The sequence below is a fragment of the Myotis yumanensis genome, unplaced genomic scaffold (assembly GCF_028538775.1).
Source record: "Myotis yumanensis isolate MYYU_CA2020_CCGP unplaced genomic scaffold, mMyoYum1.0.hap1 SCAF_2, whole genome shotgun sequence".
NCBI lineage: Eukaryota > Metazoa > Chordata > Mammalia > Chiroptera > Vespertilionidae > Myotis > Myotis yumanensis.
In genome coordinates this window covers 150,362,420-150,378,657 of record NW_027223753.1, presented here as the reverse complement: position 1 = coordinate 150,378,657, position 16,238 = coordinate 150,362,420, and the positions used below count along the sequence as shown (strand labels likewise).

The window sequence follows — 16,238 nt, the reverse complement described above, 5'->3', positions numbered from 1 at the left end:
AGTACTGTATATGCTTACCATCTAGTGGGAATTTAAAAAAATGGCAAAGGAACAGAATTTGTTAACATAATTGTACTTATCCAGTATAACATCCTGACAAAATACCTTGCAAAAGTTAACCTACAATGCCCTGGCCAGTGTTGCTCTGTGGTTTGAGTGTCCACCTGGGCACAGAAGGATTGCACGTTCAATTCTTGGTCAAGAGCAGGTACCTGGGTTGCGTGTTTGCTCCTGGCCCCTAGTCCAGGTGCATATGGGAGGCAACCAGTCAGATATCTCTGTCTCTGTCTCTTTCTTTGTCTCTCTCTCTCTCCCTCCTTTCTGAAAAGCAATGGGAAAAATATCCTCAGGTAAGGACTAAAAATAAATAAATAAAAGTTAACCTACACTATTGAAAGAAGCATTTAATCAGAAAAACCAATCATATGAGATCTCCGATGAGGAAATTAGGTGGGATGTGTTAACTATGAATACAAAATCTGGGGGGTCAAAAGGGGGAAAACTGAGACAGCTAAGATTTGTTAATAGAAAAATTGAGTAAAGTGGATGGAAGTTTCCCTAGACGAGATTGAAAACAAAGTCCTCAAAGCAACAGAGGCTCCCACTGCCCTAATTTGAACACACAAAGAACAATAGCAGCAAAAATTGAACCCCATAAATACATAAAAGAATATAAGTCATAATGACACCAAATTTTTATTTTCAACTAGAGGCCCAGTGCACAAAAATTTGTGTACTCAGGGTGGGGGGGGTCCTCAGCCCAGCCTGTGCCCTCTTGCAGTTTGGGACCCCTCAGGGGATGTCCACCTGCTGGCTTAGGCCTGCTCCCCGGGGGAACGGGCCTAAGCTGGCAGTCAGACATCCCTCTGGCAGCCCGGGAACCCTCAGGAGATGTCCACTTGTCAGCAGGGAGCAGGCCTAAGCTGCGGTTGGACATCCTTAGAGCTGCTGAGGAGGCAGGAGAGGCTCCTGCCACCACCGCTGTGCTGGCAGCCATCAACCTGGCTTGTGGCTGAGCAGAGCTCCCCCTGTGGGAGCGCACTGACCACCAGGGGGCATCTCCTGCATTCAGTGTCTGCCTCCTGGTGGTCATGTGTATCATAGTGACCAGTCATTCCCAGTCATTCTGCTGTTAGGATCAATTTGCATATTAGCCTTTTATTATATAGGATAGAGGCCTGGTACACTGGTGGGGGCCGGCTGGTTTGCCCTTAAGGTGACCCAGATCAGGGTGGGTGTCCTGCTGGGGTGCCTGGCCAGCCTGGGTGAGGGGCTGAGGGCCGTTTTCAGCCTAGCAACACCCTCTTCATGGTGGGGGTCCCCATGGGGTGCCTGGCCAGCCTGGGTGAGGGGCTGATGGCTGTTTGCAGGCTCTCAAGCCCCCCAGTGTGGACCCTCACCCCATGGGGATGTGGCCAGCCTGGTTGAGGGGCTGAGGCTGTTTTCATGCTGGTCACACACCCTTGAGGGTAGGGGTTCCCACTGGAGTGCCTGGCTAGCCTGGTCGAGGGGCTGATGGCTGTTTGCAGGCTGGCCACAACCCCCAGCCACAAATGCTTTCAGTGGAGGCTGGCTGGAAGCAGGTATCTTGGATTTATTTAACTTCTATAATTGAAACTTTGTTGCCTTGGTCCAGCTCAAAGCCTGGGTTGCCCCTGGCAACCCATGTTCCCAGCCCCTCCTTGAGCGGAGGCCACGCCAGCTGGAAGCAGGTATCTGGGATGTATTTATCTTCTATAATTGAAACTTTTTAGCCTTGAGTGGAGCTCAGGGCTGGCCAGGGAAGACGGGAAGCTTGGCTTCCTCCATCGCTGGGGCAACCCAAGCCTCCTGCTTGTTCCAGCTCGGTGGCCGCCGCCATCTTTGTAATGGAGTGAGGGAGTGACAGAGTTAGGGAGTGGCGGTTAATTTGCATATTACTCTTTTATTAGATACAGTTTCTGGGATATCAATAAAAAGAACTAAACATTTATCCTGCCTATTCACTATGAATTCTTCCAAGGTAACAACAACAACAACAAAAAATGATGAGGAAAAATTTTTCTATAAAGAATTTCAGCTTACAAATATAGAATGAGAGAATTAGAATCTCCATCTTGCCATCTCTATGAAATAATGGAACTAAGCTTCAATCATCAACTGATGTGGAGTATTTTAATGGAAAAGTTTATGATGCAAGTACCAGGCTGACACCACCTTAAGGACAATCTTAACATCATTAAAAGTGGGACAACTTAATATCATATACCTCATGATACGATGTAGTAGAAGTACTGGTATCACCCAGAAAGTCTTCTTATACAATGAAAGACAAAACCTGAAGCCTCTAGATCTACCAGGTTTACAGAAAAGGCAGGAAGGAGAGAAACAAATTAATTAACACCAGGAGAAAATAGTTAGATAAATCTAGAATGTGGGAGGCCCTTCAGGCCAAATGACCTAATTGCCTTAAAAGTGGGTGGGGAAGAGGAAGAAGGCAAAGGAAAATTTTAAAATGTTTCTATCATTCAGCAGTACATATTAGAATATATACAAGTAGAATTATACAACACTTGGGGTTGCATAAAAATACCCTATCCTTCAACTTCTGACTATAATGAAGCTACTGGTAGCATATTAGCACACATCAGAAACAATCATAGAACTTAACAAAATATATGAGGCAAATGTTTTTAGCCATTGGAAAAGAGGCAGTGTCTGTCTAGAAACCTTGAGAGAAGAGACACTCACAATATAAGCTCCACATCCTTCTTGACCTTCTGCGTAGGACCATTTCCAACCACAAGCAACAATAACCAAAATGGAAGGTGATCTAAGAAGGGGAAGATTGGAAGTTGGGGCAGCTAACCTGGCAGGAATCTGCAGAGCCAGGCCTGCAAGGAGTTACCTGGAAGGGGCTGAGGAGTCTGTGTGATGGTTCTCTGTAAGTCGCTAGTTGAGGGGTGAGCTACACATGCACAGGATGAGACAAAACTAAATTTGTTTCCAGTTGTTTGGAATTTGAAGTTGTATCTTGCTACATTGCTAAATTTGCTATAAATCCTAGTTAGTTTTGGTAGATTCTTTAGAATTTTTGAAATGTAGATATCATGTCATCTACAGAGACAATTTTAATGTGTTCTTTATAATTCTTATGTCAGTTATTTCTTTTTCTAACCCTATTGTACTAGGTAAGTGGATAAGAATAAGTTAACAAAAGATGTGCAAGCCCTTTTGTACAATGAAAACTAAAAAACATTTTCTTGAGAATTTATAGAAGCTTTAAGTAAATAAAGAGGTAGAACATCTTCATAGTTTGGAAGCCATAATTTCATTTAAGACTAGAGGCCCGGTGCAAAGATTCCTGTACCGGTGGGGTCCCTCAGCATGGCCTGCACTGTCTCGCAATCTGGGACCCCTCAGGGGATTTTGGACTGCCGGTTTTGGCCCAATCCTGTGGACCAAAACCAGCAGTCTGACATCCCCTGAGGGATGGAGTAGTGTGAAAAGTGGCAGGTGGCCGGGAAGTAGCCCGAGCCCGGGCCAGGTGCTTCACTGCTCCTGCTCATTCTGGCCCCACTGCACCTGCCACTGCTGCTGCTCATTAGCGCTGCTGTGAAGGCAGAAGAGGTTCCCATTGTGGGAGCACACTGACCACCAGAGGGAAGCTCCTGTGTTTAGCCTCTGCCCCCTAGTGGTCAGTGTGCATCATAGCGACTAGTCATTCGGTCATTCAGTTGTTCGGTTGCTTAGGCTTTAATATATACACCAGAGGCCCAGTGCATGAAATTTGTGCCCAGGGGGCGGTCCCCTCAGCCCAACCTGCACCCTCTCCAATCCGGGACCCCTCGGAGGATGTCTGACTGGACAGGATGGGGCCTAAACCAGCAGTCAGACATCACACTCACAATCCAGGACCGCTGGCTCCCAACTACTCACCTGCCTGCCAACCTGATCACCCCTAATCACCTCTGATTGCCGACCTGATCACTCCTAACTGCACCCTCCACCAGCATGGTAGCCCCTTACTACTCCTCCTGCTGGCCTGGTGGCCCCCAACAGCCTCCCCTCTGCCAGCCTGGTCACCCCTAACTGCCCCCCTGCCAGCCTGGTTGCCCCCAACTGCCCCCTTGTCACCCTGGTTACCCCTCACTGGCCCCCTCTGCTGGCCCAATCGCCCCTCACTGCCCCCCCTGCCAGCCTGGTCACCCCACACAGCCTGCTGCTCAGTCATTTGGTTGTCCCTCACTAACTCCCATTCTGGCCTTGTCACCCCACTCAGCCTGTTTGGTCATCCATTCTGTTGTTTCAGATGTGATGGCCCTTGGCTCTTTATATATATATAGACTAGAAGCCCAGCATGTGGTTAGGGTCCCTAGGCCTAGCATGGCCTCTGTCGCATGGCTTCTGTCGCATGGCCTGTGCTGCCCTGCGACACTATGTGAAGCTCCCCACCCCAGGACACTCCGCAAGGCTCTCCCTGTCCCTCGACTGCTCCACAAAGCTTGCTGCCACCCCACGAAGCTCACCACTGGACGCTCTGTGATACTCCTCCCTCCCTCTGCCCTGTGACTGCTCTGCATAACTCCCCCGCCCCAGGACTGCTTCACGAAACTCACTGTTGCCTGGGTGACTGCTCCGCTAAACTCACGGCCACCCCGCGATGCAGCCCACCACCACCACTCAACAGTCCCCAGGCCTACCCCAACACCAGCCCGCCCCCTCATAGTGAGCTGCTCGGGGGCCAGGGGAGGGGAGGACCGAGAGGTGCTCCATGCACTTCATGGTGACTGGTCGCCCGTTCAGTTGTGATGGGCACCTAGCTCTTTATATATATTAGGATATAGATATCCATTCTTCCAAAATTGATTTATAGATTTAATGCAACCTCAGTGAAATCTTATAGAAATGTACAAGCTACTTGTAAAATGCATATGAAAATTCAAAGGACCTAGAATAGATAAAACAAATTTGATAAAGAATCATATGACATTGTAAATATATAATAACCAAGATGGTATTGATTGATGGTATGGTATTGGCCTAAGGTTAAGGCAATATAGATCCATGAAACAGAAGAGAGAATTAAGAAATAAGTCCACATATGCATAGTCAATTGATTTTCGACATTTTCACCAAATGATCCTGACCAACTAGATGTCTCTGTGGAAGCAATGGTAGACTGCACAGAAATTAATTGGGAATGACCATGGGCCTACACATAAAAACTACAACGATAAAACAATCCAGAAGAAAACACAAGAGATCTTGAAATAAGCAACGATTTCTTAGCTAGGACATAAACAGCACCAACCACATAAGGAAATATTGATAAACTTGATGTCACTAAAATTAAAAATCTTCTGCTCTTTAGAAAGACACCATAAAAAATATGAAAAGGGCAATGGACTGAGGGGGAGGGGCTGCTTTTCACAACACCTTTAACTAAAAAAGGCCTTGGCAAAGGACAAAGGAACATTTAAAGGATTCTTATAACTCAGAAATAAGACAAGTTACCAAATTAAAAATTGGACAAAGGATTTGAACAGACACTTCACAAAGGAATGTACAAGTGGCCAATAAACACATGAAGAAGATGCTCAATATCATCAGCTCTCAGAAAAATTCAAATTAAAAGTATGATGAGGTTATACCAACTATAATGACTAAAAATTTTTAAAAGACTGAATACCAAGTACTGGCGAGGATGCAAAGACATGGCTGAAAAGAGTGTAAAATGTTACAACTCCTTATGAAAATAGTTTGGCAGTTTCTTATGAAGTTAGAAATCTCACTTCATCTTATCCAGCAATCTCACTTATAGATACATAAAAGAAATAAAAACCAACAATCTCACTTACAGATACATAAGAGAAATAAAAACCAACATACACAATGTCTTGTACATTCATAATATCATTCCTAATGGAATAAGAATAGTCTTTTTTTTAAAGAATAGTCTTATTTTGTTATTAGCATCAGCATTTTATTGTTGCCTAAAATGCTGTTCCCCTCAAATAATGTATTTGTAGAAATATTTACATCTTTACTTTAAAAAGTTAAATGATTCTGGGCCTTTGTTTTCTTTCTTTATTTTTTCAGAATCTGTAAAAATAATAAAGAACCTTTCATTGGATCATGTAGTCTTTTACTACTTAGAGCATAACAAGATCACACAAATATTTACTAATATAAACATTTTATTAGGTTTCTAGGCAGTAACATGAATCTTATATAATTTACCTAGAGGCCCGGTACACAAAAATTTGCACTCTAGGGTGCCTGGCCAGCCTAGGTGAGGGGCTGATGGCTGTTTGTAAGCTGGCCACAGCCCCTTCAGGGTGGGGGTCCCCCCTGGGGTGCCTGGCCAGCCTAGGTGAGGGGCTGATGGATGTTTGCAGGCTGGCCACTGCCCCCAGCCACCCAAGCTCCCAGTGGAGGCTGGCTGGAAGCAGGTATCTGGGATTTATTTGTCTTCTATAATTGAAACTTTGTTGCCTTGAATGGAGGCCACAGCCAGCCAGGGCAGGCAAGAAGCTTGATTTCCTCCATTGCCGGGGCAACCAAGCCTCCTGCTTGCTCCAGCTCTGTGGTTGGGTTAATTTTCATATAGTCGCTCTGATTGGCTGGTGGGCGTGGCTTGGAGCATAGCAGAGGTGCAGTCAATTTGCATGTTTCTCTTTTATTAGATTAGATTTTTTAGGTTTAATATTATAGATAAATGAGTAAAGCTTATTTCCTTAAACTATAAGTGAACAGAATAAAATATTAAATTTATATCTCGCTTTTTCCAGACATGTTTTATTCCCAAAAGTCACTTGTACGATGCTTTTGAATACTTGTCTCCTGACATTGAATATAAAATGTGGCTAAAACTTGGACTTTCTATTACTGCCCAAAAAATCAGGGAACATTTATCCTATGAGGTAAGAGCTGTTTATGTAAATATATCCTTTTCTCTGAGTGGAATTACATTTAAGTACTGTTAGAAATTAACTATTAAGGAATTTATATTAAACTTTATAAACAAAAAGTGGACTACAAAAAAAATTTTCCCTCTAGGATTGGACCTACAAGATGCAATTAAAGCTCTCTAATGTTTATGTAAAAGATATACCAAAGAGCACCAAATGTGACATCTATGATGAACATGTTATTTATGTCATCCTTATACATGGAGCTGTAGAAGATTGTCATTTGCGAAAAGCTTATAAAGCACCTTCCTCAATTCCTTTAACATGCCATCAGGTAAAGAAATATTGATTCATGTTTCAAGGTTTGTATGCTATATGTCCAACAATGTATTAATGTTAGAAAAATTGTCACCTTTCCCCTTTCCTATTCTCTTCCTTTCCCATCTCACTCCATAAACACACACCTGTCCCAAGTCCATTGATTGCTTTGGCACTGAGTGGCCCAAACACCAAGCAATGCCTGCTCAATGTCAATGAAGCAGGCAAAGCTGTACATTTTGGCCACAGTTAAATTTTCCAGTGGTAAATAGCAAAAGAGGGCCTATTAAGCTCATTTAGACATTGCAAAAGGACCACACTCTCTGTGCTGTATCAATACTACCCTAAAAACATTCTTCTGGGCCCATGCTGAACTGAGTACCAGTGGTACTTCCCCAGCTACACTGCAATGGATGTAAAAGTGAAGAACATCTCATTTTCAAGCTGCCAAGTTTTCTTCCAATAAAAATGAGAAGCTATGCCATTTGAAGAAGGAAAGAAAGAAGACTGTGTGCACACACAGGCATCATGTGTGCGTGTATGTATGTTGGGGTAGAATAAGTGGGCATGTGTCGGGAGAAATCAGTGGACATATAAAATACAGAAAGTAAATGGAAAGGGAGCCTAGAACCAATTAAATCAGGTATATATTTTAATTTTTGAATTTTTATTCATTTTATTGAATTTATTGGCATGACACTGGTTAACAAAATTGTACAGGTTCAGATGTACAATTCCACAACACATCATGTGTATACTGCATTGTGTGTTCAGAAACAGTGCTAGATGCTAAAGTGATCAAGACAAATGAAACTTGCACCTTTCCCTCAAAAAAGCTCTCAGCCAAGTGGAAAGAAGCAAAAAATACACTAAATAAAACATTTATAGCTTTGATAAAAGTACGTACAGGCTAAATCTGGAACCCAAAAGAAACACGAGGTGGGACTAAAAGAAATCCTGAGGTGAGAAATGGTTATAAGAAAATTTTCTAAGTAGAACGCCACCAATACCAATGTGATGTCCACTGACAGGAAGCTAAACGTTATTCTTCACTATGGTGCTCTCAACCTCTAGTCTTGAATACATAATAACAGAACATTGGTGTGGGTGCTAGCTGGGAATGTAGAAGGCCTAACAGGAGAATCTCATGGCAGACCAAAGCCTGCCCAACTCTGTCCACTCCCCTAGGGATAAAGCCCTGCTCACTGTGGATCTGGGGACCGATGTCATTCAGAGCACACTGAAAACAGCCACAACACACAGTTGGATTTCTGGAACTCCCGTAATTTTTTAATTACTGTTGACATTCATTATTATTTTATATTAGTTTCAGGTGTTTAGCATAGTGTTTAGACAATTACGTAATTTATTAAGTGATCCCCCCACCCTGATAATTCAAGTACCCACTGGCACATAGTTATTACAATATTATTGACTATATTCTCTATGCTGAATTACATGCCTGGAATGCCACGGTATTTTAAACTTGCTTTCTGCCATGTGAAAAATAAAAAAACAATCCCCCCAAAAAAACTCTTTGGGTGATATTTTAAGGGGCCGTTGAAAATTAACTCTTGATCATTTTTCTTACTTTAAGAGAAATGAGCAAAATATTTAAAAATCAGTGAAAGTATATGGAATACTGACTTTCATAAAACCAGCATGTCCAGAGATTTTAAGATATCTTCTAATATCTAATGATGTTTTCAATTTTCAGGCACAGATATTTAGAGAGGGCTTGGGATAGGAGCTTACAAGAGGAACATTTAATGGTATGATATTTATTCAGAAATTAACTTATAGTCTGTCAACTTTCAGATACAAGGCACTGAAAATTTCACAAAGGTAATGATTGTTCAGACTTCGATTGATACGAAAAAATTCAGATGGAAAACTAAAAAGTTTGTACCTTCACTTAAATCATCTGTTCCAGGAGAACAAGAATGTGAGTTAGGTTTCCTTGAGCAATTGAGAACTTACTTTCCATTTATAAAATAGCTATATACATATTTGGAAATTGTATTCATCCTGTCTAGAGTACTGAGGAATTCTTTTACATTTTTAATGGATGCATTAAAATATTTGTGGTACTAAAAATGTTTGTTATAGGTATAAACTATTCTATATTTCATCTATAAGAATTAAACATGTACAATTATAAATATAATATGAAAAAAATTATCAGTGAGGGAACTTGTAGCTCTTCCCCAAAATTAAAATATATTATATAATAATAATACTAATAATAGTGTCATACTGTCTGAGCAACAGAGATATAAATCACTGGAACTGAATGAATATCTATTTAATAAACTTCATACAAATTTCTCATGATAAACATTAAATTATTATTTAATATCTGCTATTATGCCATTGATTAAAGCTGTGAAAATAAGTTTTAGGTAGATCAGTAAAAGATAATTCAGAGGGAATTTACATTGAAAATAAAATGTGAAAAAATGTTTAACACTGCTAATATATATATATATATATATATATATATATTCAAAACTTTATTGTTGAAAGTATTACATACATCCCCTTTCCCCCACATTGATCTTTTCTAACCTGCCTACACACCCTGCCCCAGGCCTTCACCACCCTATTATCTATGTCTATGGGTCATATATATGCATACAAGTTATTTGCTTAATCTCTTCCCTCCCACCAACCCACCTCCGTCTTTCCTCTGAGATTCCACAGTCTGTTCCATGCTTCTATGTCTCTGGATCTATTTTGTTCATCGGTTTATTTTGTTCATTAGATTCTACATATGAGTGAGATTATGTGATACTTGTCTTTCTCTGACTGGCTTACTTTGTTTAGCATAATACTCTCCAGGTCCCTCCATGCTGTCTCAAAATATTTTTTGCTACTGCATAATATTTCATGGTGTGAAAGTACCACAGCTTTTTTATCCACTCATCTACTGATGGGCACTTGGGCTGTTTCCAGATATTAGCTATTGTAAATTGTGCTGCTATGAACATAGGGATGCATACCTTCTTTCTGATTGGTGTTTAGGATCTCTTAGGATATATTCATAGAAGTGGGATCACTGAGTCAAATGGCAGTTCCGTATTTAATTTTTTGAGGAAACTCCATACTGTTTTCCATAATGACTGCACCAATCTGCATTCCCATCAGTAATGTACTAGGATTCCCTTTTCTCCACATCCTCACCAGCACTTGTCATTTGTTGATTTGTTGATGGGAGCCAATCTGACGGGTGTGAAGTGATACCTCATTGTCGTTTTAATTTGCATATCTCCGATGATCAGTGACTTTGAGCATTTGTTCATATATCTCTTGACCTTCTGTGAGTCCACTTTGGAGAAGTGCCTATTTAGGTCTTTGCTCATTTTTTTAATTGGATTGTTTGTTTTTCTTTTGTTAAGTTGTATCAGTTCCTTATATGTTTTGGATACTAAATCTTTATCAGATGTATCATTGCCAAATATGTCCTCCCCTACAGTCATCTCCCTTTTTGTTTGGTTGATGGTTTCTTTTGCAGTGCAGAAGCTTTTTCATTTTGATGTAGTCCTATTTCTTTATGTCTCCTTAGTTTCCTTTGCCCTAGGAGATATATCTGCAAAGGTATTGCTAGGAGAGATGTCTGATATTTTGCTGCCTATGGTTTCTTCTAGGGTATTTATGGTTTCATGACTTACATTTAAGCCTTATCCATTTTGAGTTTATTCTTGTGTATGCTATAAGTTGGTGGTCTAGTTTTGTTTTTCTGCATGTACCTATTCAAATTTCCAACGCTATTTATTGAAAAGGCTGTCTTGACACTATTGTATGTTTTTGTCTCCTTTGACAAAGATTATTTGAATGTAATGGCTTGGGTTGATTTCTGGGCTGTTCATTTTGTTCCATTGATCTATATGACTGTTCTTGTGCTAGTGCCAGGCTGCTTTGATTAGAGTGGCTTTATAGTATAACTTGATATCTGGTATTGTGATTCCTCCTACTTTGTTCTTCTTTTTCAAGATTGCTACAGTTATTCGAGGTCATTTTTAATTCCATATAAATTTTTGGAGTATTTGTTCTATATCTGTGAAATATGCCATTTATATTTTAACAAGGATTGCATTGAATCTGTAGTTGCTTTGGGTAGAGTGGACATTTTAATTTTACCAAGCCACGAACACTCTATATTCTTACACTTGTTTATATCTTTCTCCCTCTCTTTTTTTCAACATCCTGTAGCTTTCAGAGTGTAAGTCAGTTACCTCTTTAGTTAAGTTTATTCCTAAGTATCTTAAATTTTTTTGTTGTTGCAATGGTAGATGGTATACAAATGCTATCAATTTCTGGGTGTTAATTTTGTATCCTGCAATGTTGTCAAATTCATTTATTAAATCTAGTAGTTTTGTTGATGGAGTCTTTCTGGTTTTCTATGTACAATATCATGTCATCTGCAAATAATGAGAGTTTAACTTCCTTCTATCCAATTTCGATGCCTTTTATTTTTTCTTCTTGTCTGATCACTGAAGCTGGAGCTTCCATTACTGTGTTGAATAATAGTGGTGAAAGTTACATCCCTGTCTTGTTCCTGTTCTTAGGGGAAATGGTTTTAGTTTTTGCCCATTGAGTATGATGTTTGCTGTAGGTTTATCAGATATGGCCTTTATTATGTTGAGATATGAATCCTTTATTCCCACTTTATTGAGAGTTTTTATCAAAAAAGTGTGTTGGATATTATCAAATGTTTTGTGTGTCAATTGATATGATCATGTGATTTTTGTCTTCCAATTTGTTTAGGTGATGTAATACATTTATTAATTTGCAAATATTGTACCAGCTTTGCATCCCCAGAATAAATCCCACTTAGTCATGATGTATGATCTTTTTAATACATTGCTGGATCTGATTTGCTAACATTTTATTGAGGATTTTAGCATCTATGTTCTTCAGGAATATTGGCCTGTAATTCTCTTTCTTTGTAGTGTCTTTATCTGGTTTTGGAATTATGCTAATGCTAGCCTCATAAATAGAGCTTGGAAGTGTTCTTTCCTCTTGGATTTTTTTGAATAGTTTGAGGAGGATAGGTGTTAGCTCTTCTTTGAAGGTTTGGTGAAACTGCCCTCTGAAACCATCTGGACCAGGGCTTTTGTTTGCTGGGAATTTTTATTATTATTATTACTGCTTCAATTTCATCATTGCTATTGGCCTACTCAGGTTTTCTGATTCCTCCTGAATCAGTTTTGGAAGATTATATTTTTTTAGGAATTTGTCCATTTCACCCAGGTTGTCCAGTTTGTTGGCATGTAGTTGTTCAAAGTCTTTTCTTTTTCTTTCCTTTGTATTTCTGTAGCATCAGCTGTTACTTCACCACTTTTGTTTCTGATTTTATTTATTTGTGTTCTCTCTGTTTCTTGATGAGTCTGGCTAATGGTTCATCAATCTTGTTTATCTTTTCAAAGAACCAGCTCTTGGTTTCATTGATTTTTTGTACTGGTTTTTTTTTTTTTTTTTTTTTTTTTTGCCTCCATGTCATTTATTGCTCCTCTAATCTTTATCATTTCCTTCCTTCTACTTACTCAAGGCTTTTCTTGTTGTTCTCTTTCTAATTCTTTAAGTTGTAGGGTTAGATAACTTATGAAAAGTTTTTCTTGTTTTTTGAGGTAGGCCTGTTATGCATAACTTCTCTCTCAGGACTGCTTTTGCTGTAACCCATAGATTTTAGGTTGTTGTGTGTTCATTTTCATTTGTTTCCAGAAAATTTTTTTATTTCTTTCTTGATATCACTGGTGATCCATTCATTGTTTAATAGCATTTTATTTAGCCTTCATGTGTTTAAATGTTTTGAGTGTTTTTAAAAATGCTAATATTTAAAGAAATAGAATTTGTTTCATTTATTTAATTAGTGAGATTTAAAAAATAATTATGAAGCCTATTGACCAAAAAAAATGTAGTGAATCTAATATATATTCTTACTTTCTTGATATCAGTTAAATTGATAAACTTATCACAAGATTCCCAAAGCTATGAAATGCATCTACATCTTTTGTTTAAGTAATAAATAAAATATCTATTTATGTCATTATACTTCAATAAAAAGCTAAATTAATAATAATATAATTTCTAGACATTTACTCTGAAAAAATAAAGCAAAACCAGTAAAAAATGGTAATTTGAGCATTATTTATAAAAACAAATATTAGAAGTAATCAAATGTCTAATGATAAATACAATTGATTAAATTATCATATCAATCAACAATTGATTTCCCACATTGTAATTTGAAAAAGACCAATGACATATGCCAAGTAAAAATAGTAATGATGTATGTAACATTATGTTGCTTATTTTAAATATATTTTATTTTTTTATGTTACAGTTATAAAACTGAATCCATATGGACACACAATACTGTTATCATTTGAAGGGTTTTAGATTAAGTATAAGCAGGATGTGATATTGGAACCTTCACCATCTGCCCATTTATCAGCCATTTCCCCTTCTCACTCTAAAACTGAGCCACATCAACATGGTAATGAGAGCTGGTGGTCTCTCATTCCTATACCTTAGCATACTCCTGTTCGGACCTCTCTAAGTATCCCCCTCCTCACATCTCCCCATTCCCTGAAGCTAATCTCTTCTTAGCCTTTAAATTTCAGCTTCTTCATGGAGCCATCACTGATAACATCTCAAATTCACAAAATTTCATTCTCCCGTGTGCTCCTATAGCCCTTTATTGCATGCAGTACTATTTTTTCATATTGTATTTTTTATTTGTACGTTTGATGGTCTGTCTCCATTAGAATATAAACCACAAGAAAGCATGGAATGTAACTTATTTACTTTCTTATGTATCCTGCTGCTTACCAATGGACCTGGTGCTTTTGATACATAGAACAGACTGTTGAATTTCAAAGGGAAGGTGGGGATGATTGGGAAGAGATCAACCAAAGGACTTGTATGCATACATGCAAAACCCATGGTCACAGACAATAGTGTGGTGAATACCTGGGGGACATATGTAATACTTTCATATATATATATATGTGTGTGTGTGTGTGTGTGTGTGTGTGCTTGTGTGTTTGTGTGATGATGGTGGGACAATAGATGATTCTGTTTCTCTATTTTCCAAACTTTCTGCATATTTGTTACATAATCTTTATAATAAAACACTGTTAATCCTATTTTTAAAAAGTGACTCTTCTTCCCACCAATTGGGATTACCACCAATTTCAGATCACAGGCCCTCACTGTGAGAGATTAAACAATCCTTTGTTTCAGTGCTTGAACTAACAAAGTGGGTTTTTTTTTGTTTTTTTTAACCAGCTTCAAGCACACTATATGAAGAAGACCTTCAGTTTGAAAAACCTACCAAGGTAAATTTAAAGTATTATTTTTTTAAAGTTGTATTTTGGATAAAAGAGATTTTTGCATTTATTAAAACTACCAATGTGTTTCTTTCATTCTGAATGATTTCACCTGCTAATCATTTTGTAGACTTTGAGATGAGCACTTACTCTTAGCACAAGATACAATGGAAATTGTATTTCTATTTTGAAGTAAATATTACAGAAATGAAAAACAAAGTTCAGGAGATGCCAATATATTCCTCTTGAATCACATAAGCAACCAGGCACTACCGAATGGCTGCAGTTGTAGTGTGCATGGCCCTCCCACTCCTCCACCTTGCACTGAAACTCTGACTGAAGGCTTAAATTCCCCTCAGCTGTGCACTGGGGATCTTCCAACCTGAAGGCAGCTTGCCCCTGTTTTCACAGTGCCTGTCACAAAGCAAAAGCTCAATAATAAATGCTGTACTATAACTAGGTTAACCGAAGTTATTCAGAAAGGCTGACAAAGACCGGTTAATTTAAAGGTCCATGATGAAATTGAATAGGTTACTTGGAGATCTTGGGATTTTCAAAACCCTCCACTACTTTGCACAAAGATCCCAACTCAATAAACCCTATAGGCCCCTGGAAATGAAATTGGGGCAAAGAGAAGTAGAGTGAAAGTCCCTCACAATATCTATTTGTTCTCCTCATATTATGTTTCTTAAAAATATGGGTACAGTAACCTCCTACAGGTAGGCTGGATCTTAGGTAGTTTACTTTCAATTCCAGTCTCTGTCAAGCTGGTTGTATTACTCCAGGAGATGCGACTTATAATATCCAGAGTCTGAAGAGTGTTTGCTACAAATACACAAGCCAGAAAATTATGTATTTGGTTGTTTAAAAATACATTGTACATCAATGAAGTCCACTTGCTTGGTTAGCACTAGGCATAAAATTCTGAAAATGCATGCTCGTCTCCCCCTCCCCCCAATCTCTCCTCACAAGTGTATGTTGAATGAAAGGTGGTTATACTATCCTAATAGTTCTATGGGGACAGTGAAGGTGTCTTTGATTCAAATGTATCCAAGTTCCCTGGCCTTCAAGAGGCCAACGCTCTTTAATACCAAGTTCCCATCCTGCATAATAGAAGGAGGTTCACTCCATCCTGAAGTATTTTGTAGTCTTCCTGGGGAAGCTTTTCCTCAAAACTCCTCCTGGGTGTTGCTTATTACCTGGATCTCCCAATCCAATAGCCTGGGGACTGAGGATGTGGATACTGGCATGAAATTCCTGAGTTTGTCTCCTGGTTCCGTCACTTATTAGACATGTGACCTTGGACAAATTTCTTAACCTGCCTAAGCATCACTTTCCCCATCTATAAGAATAAGATAATAGCAATACCTATCTCATAGTGCTGCTATGGAGATTAAATGGAAAGTGTCTGATGCATAGCAAACAATCCAAACACTTAACTTCCACTATTCTCTGTAAATCCCTTCTGAACTTTGTAAACTACTTCTTCAAACTTCTTTTGTTCTCCTCATAATATGTCTCTTGAAAATATGGGTACAGTAACCTCCTCTAATTCTTCCAACACAGTTGCTGCTGAAGACAAGAATATAACAAAGGGAAATTACATTTTTTTTAAAGTGAGGAGGAGGAGAGTTAAGATAAAATATTATGGCTTCTAGAGCCCACTGATTAGGCCTTCTTTCTCCTTAGTCCT

The 16,238-nt window shown here is 39.0% G+C and overlaps 1 protein-coding gene across 1 annotated transcript in view; it reads left to right on the top strand.

The window, feature by feature from the left end:
• SLC9C1 (solute carrier family 9 member C1) overlaps positions 1-15,633 on the top strand; it is a 92,906-nt gene extending 77,273 nt beyond the window's left edge. The window contains exons 23-27 of the mRNA XM_070403773.1: positions 6,774-6,905; positions 7,042-7,227; positions 9,030-9,156; positions 14,505-14,554; positions 15,556-15,633. Coding sequence (XP_070259874.1) covers positions 6,774-6,905; positions 7,042-7,227; positions 9,030-9,156; positions 14,505-14,554; positions 15,556-15,633 — 573 coding nt within the window. The remainder of the gene's footprint in view (positions 1-6,773; positions 6,906-7,041; positions 7,228-9,029; positions 9,157-14,504; positions 14,555-15,555) is intronic.
• Positions 15,634-16,238: the final 605 nt, after the last annotated feature.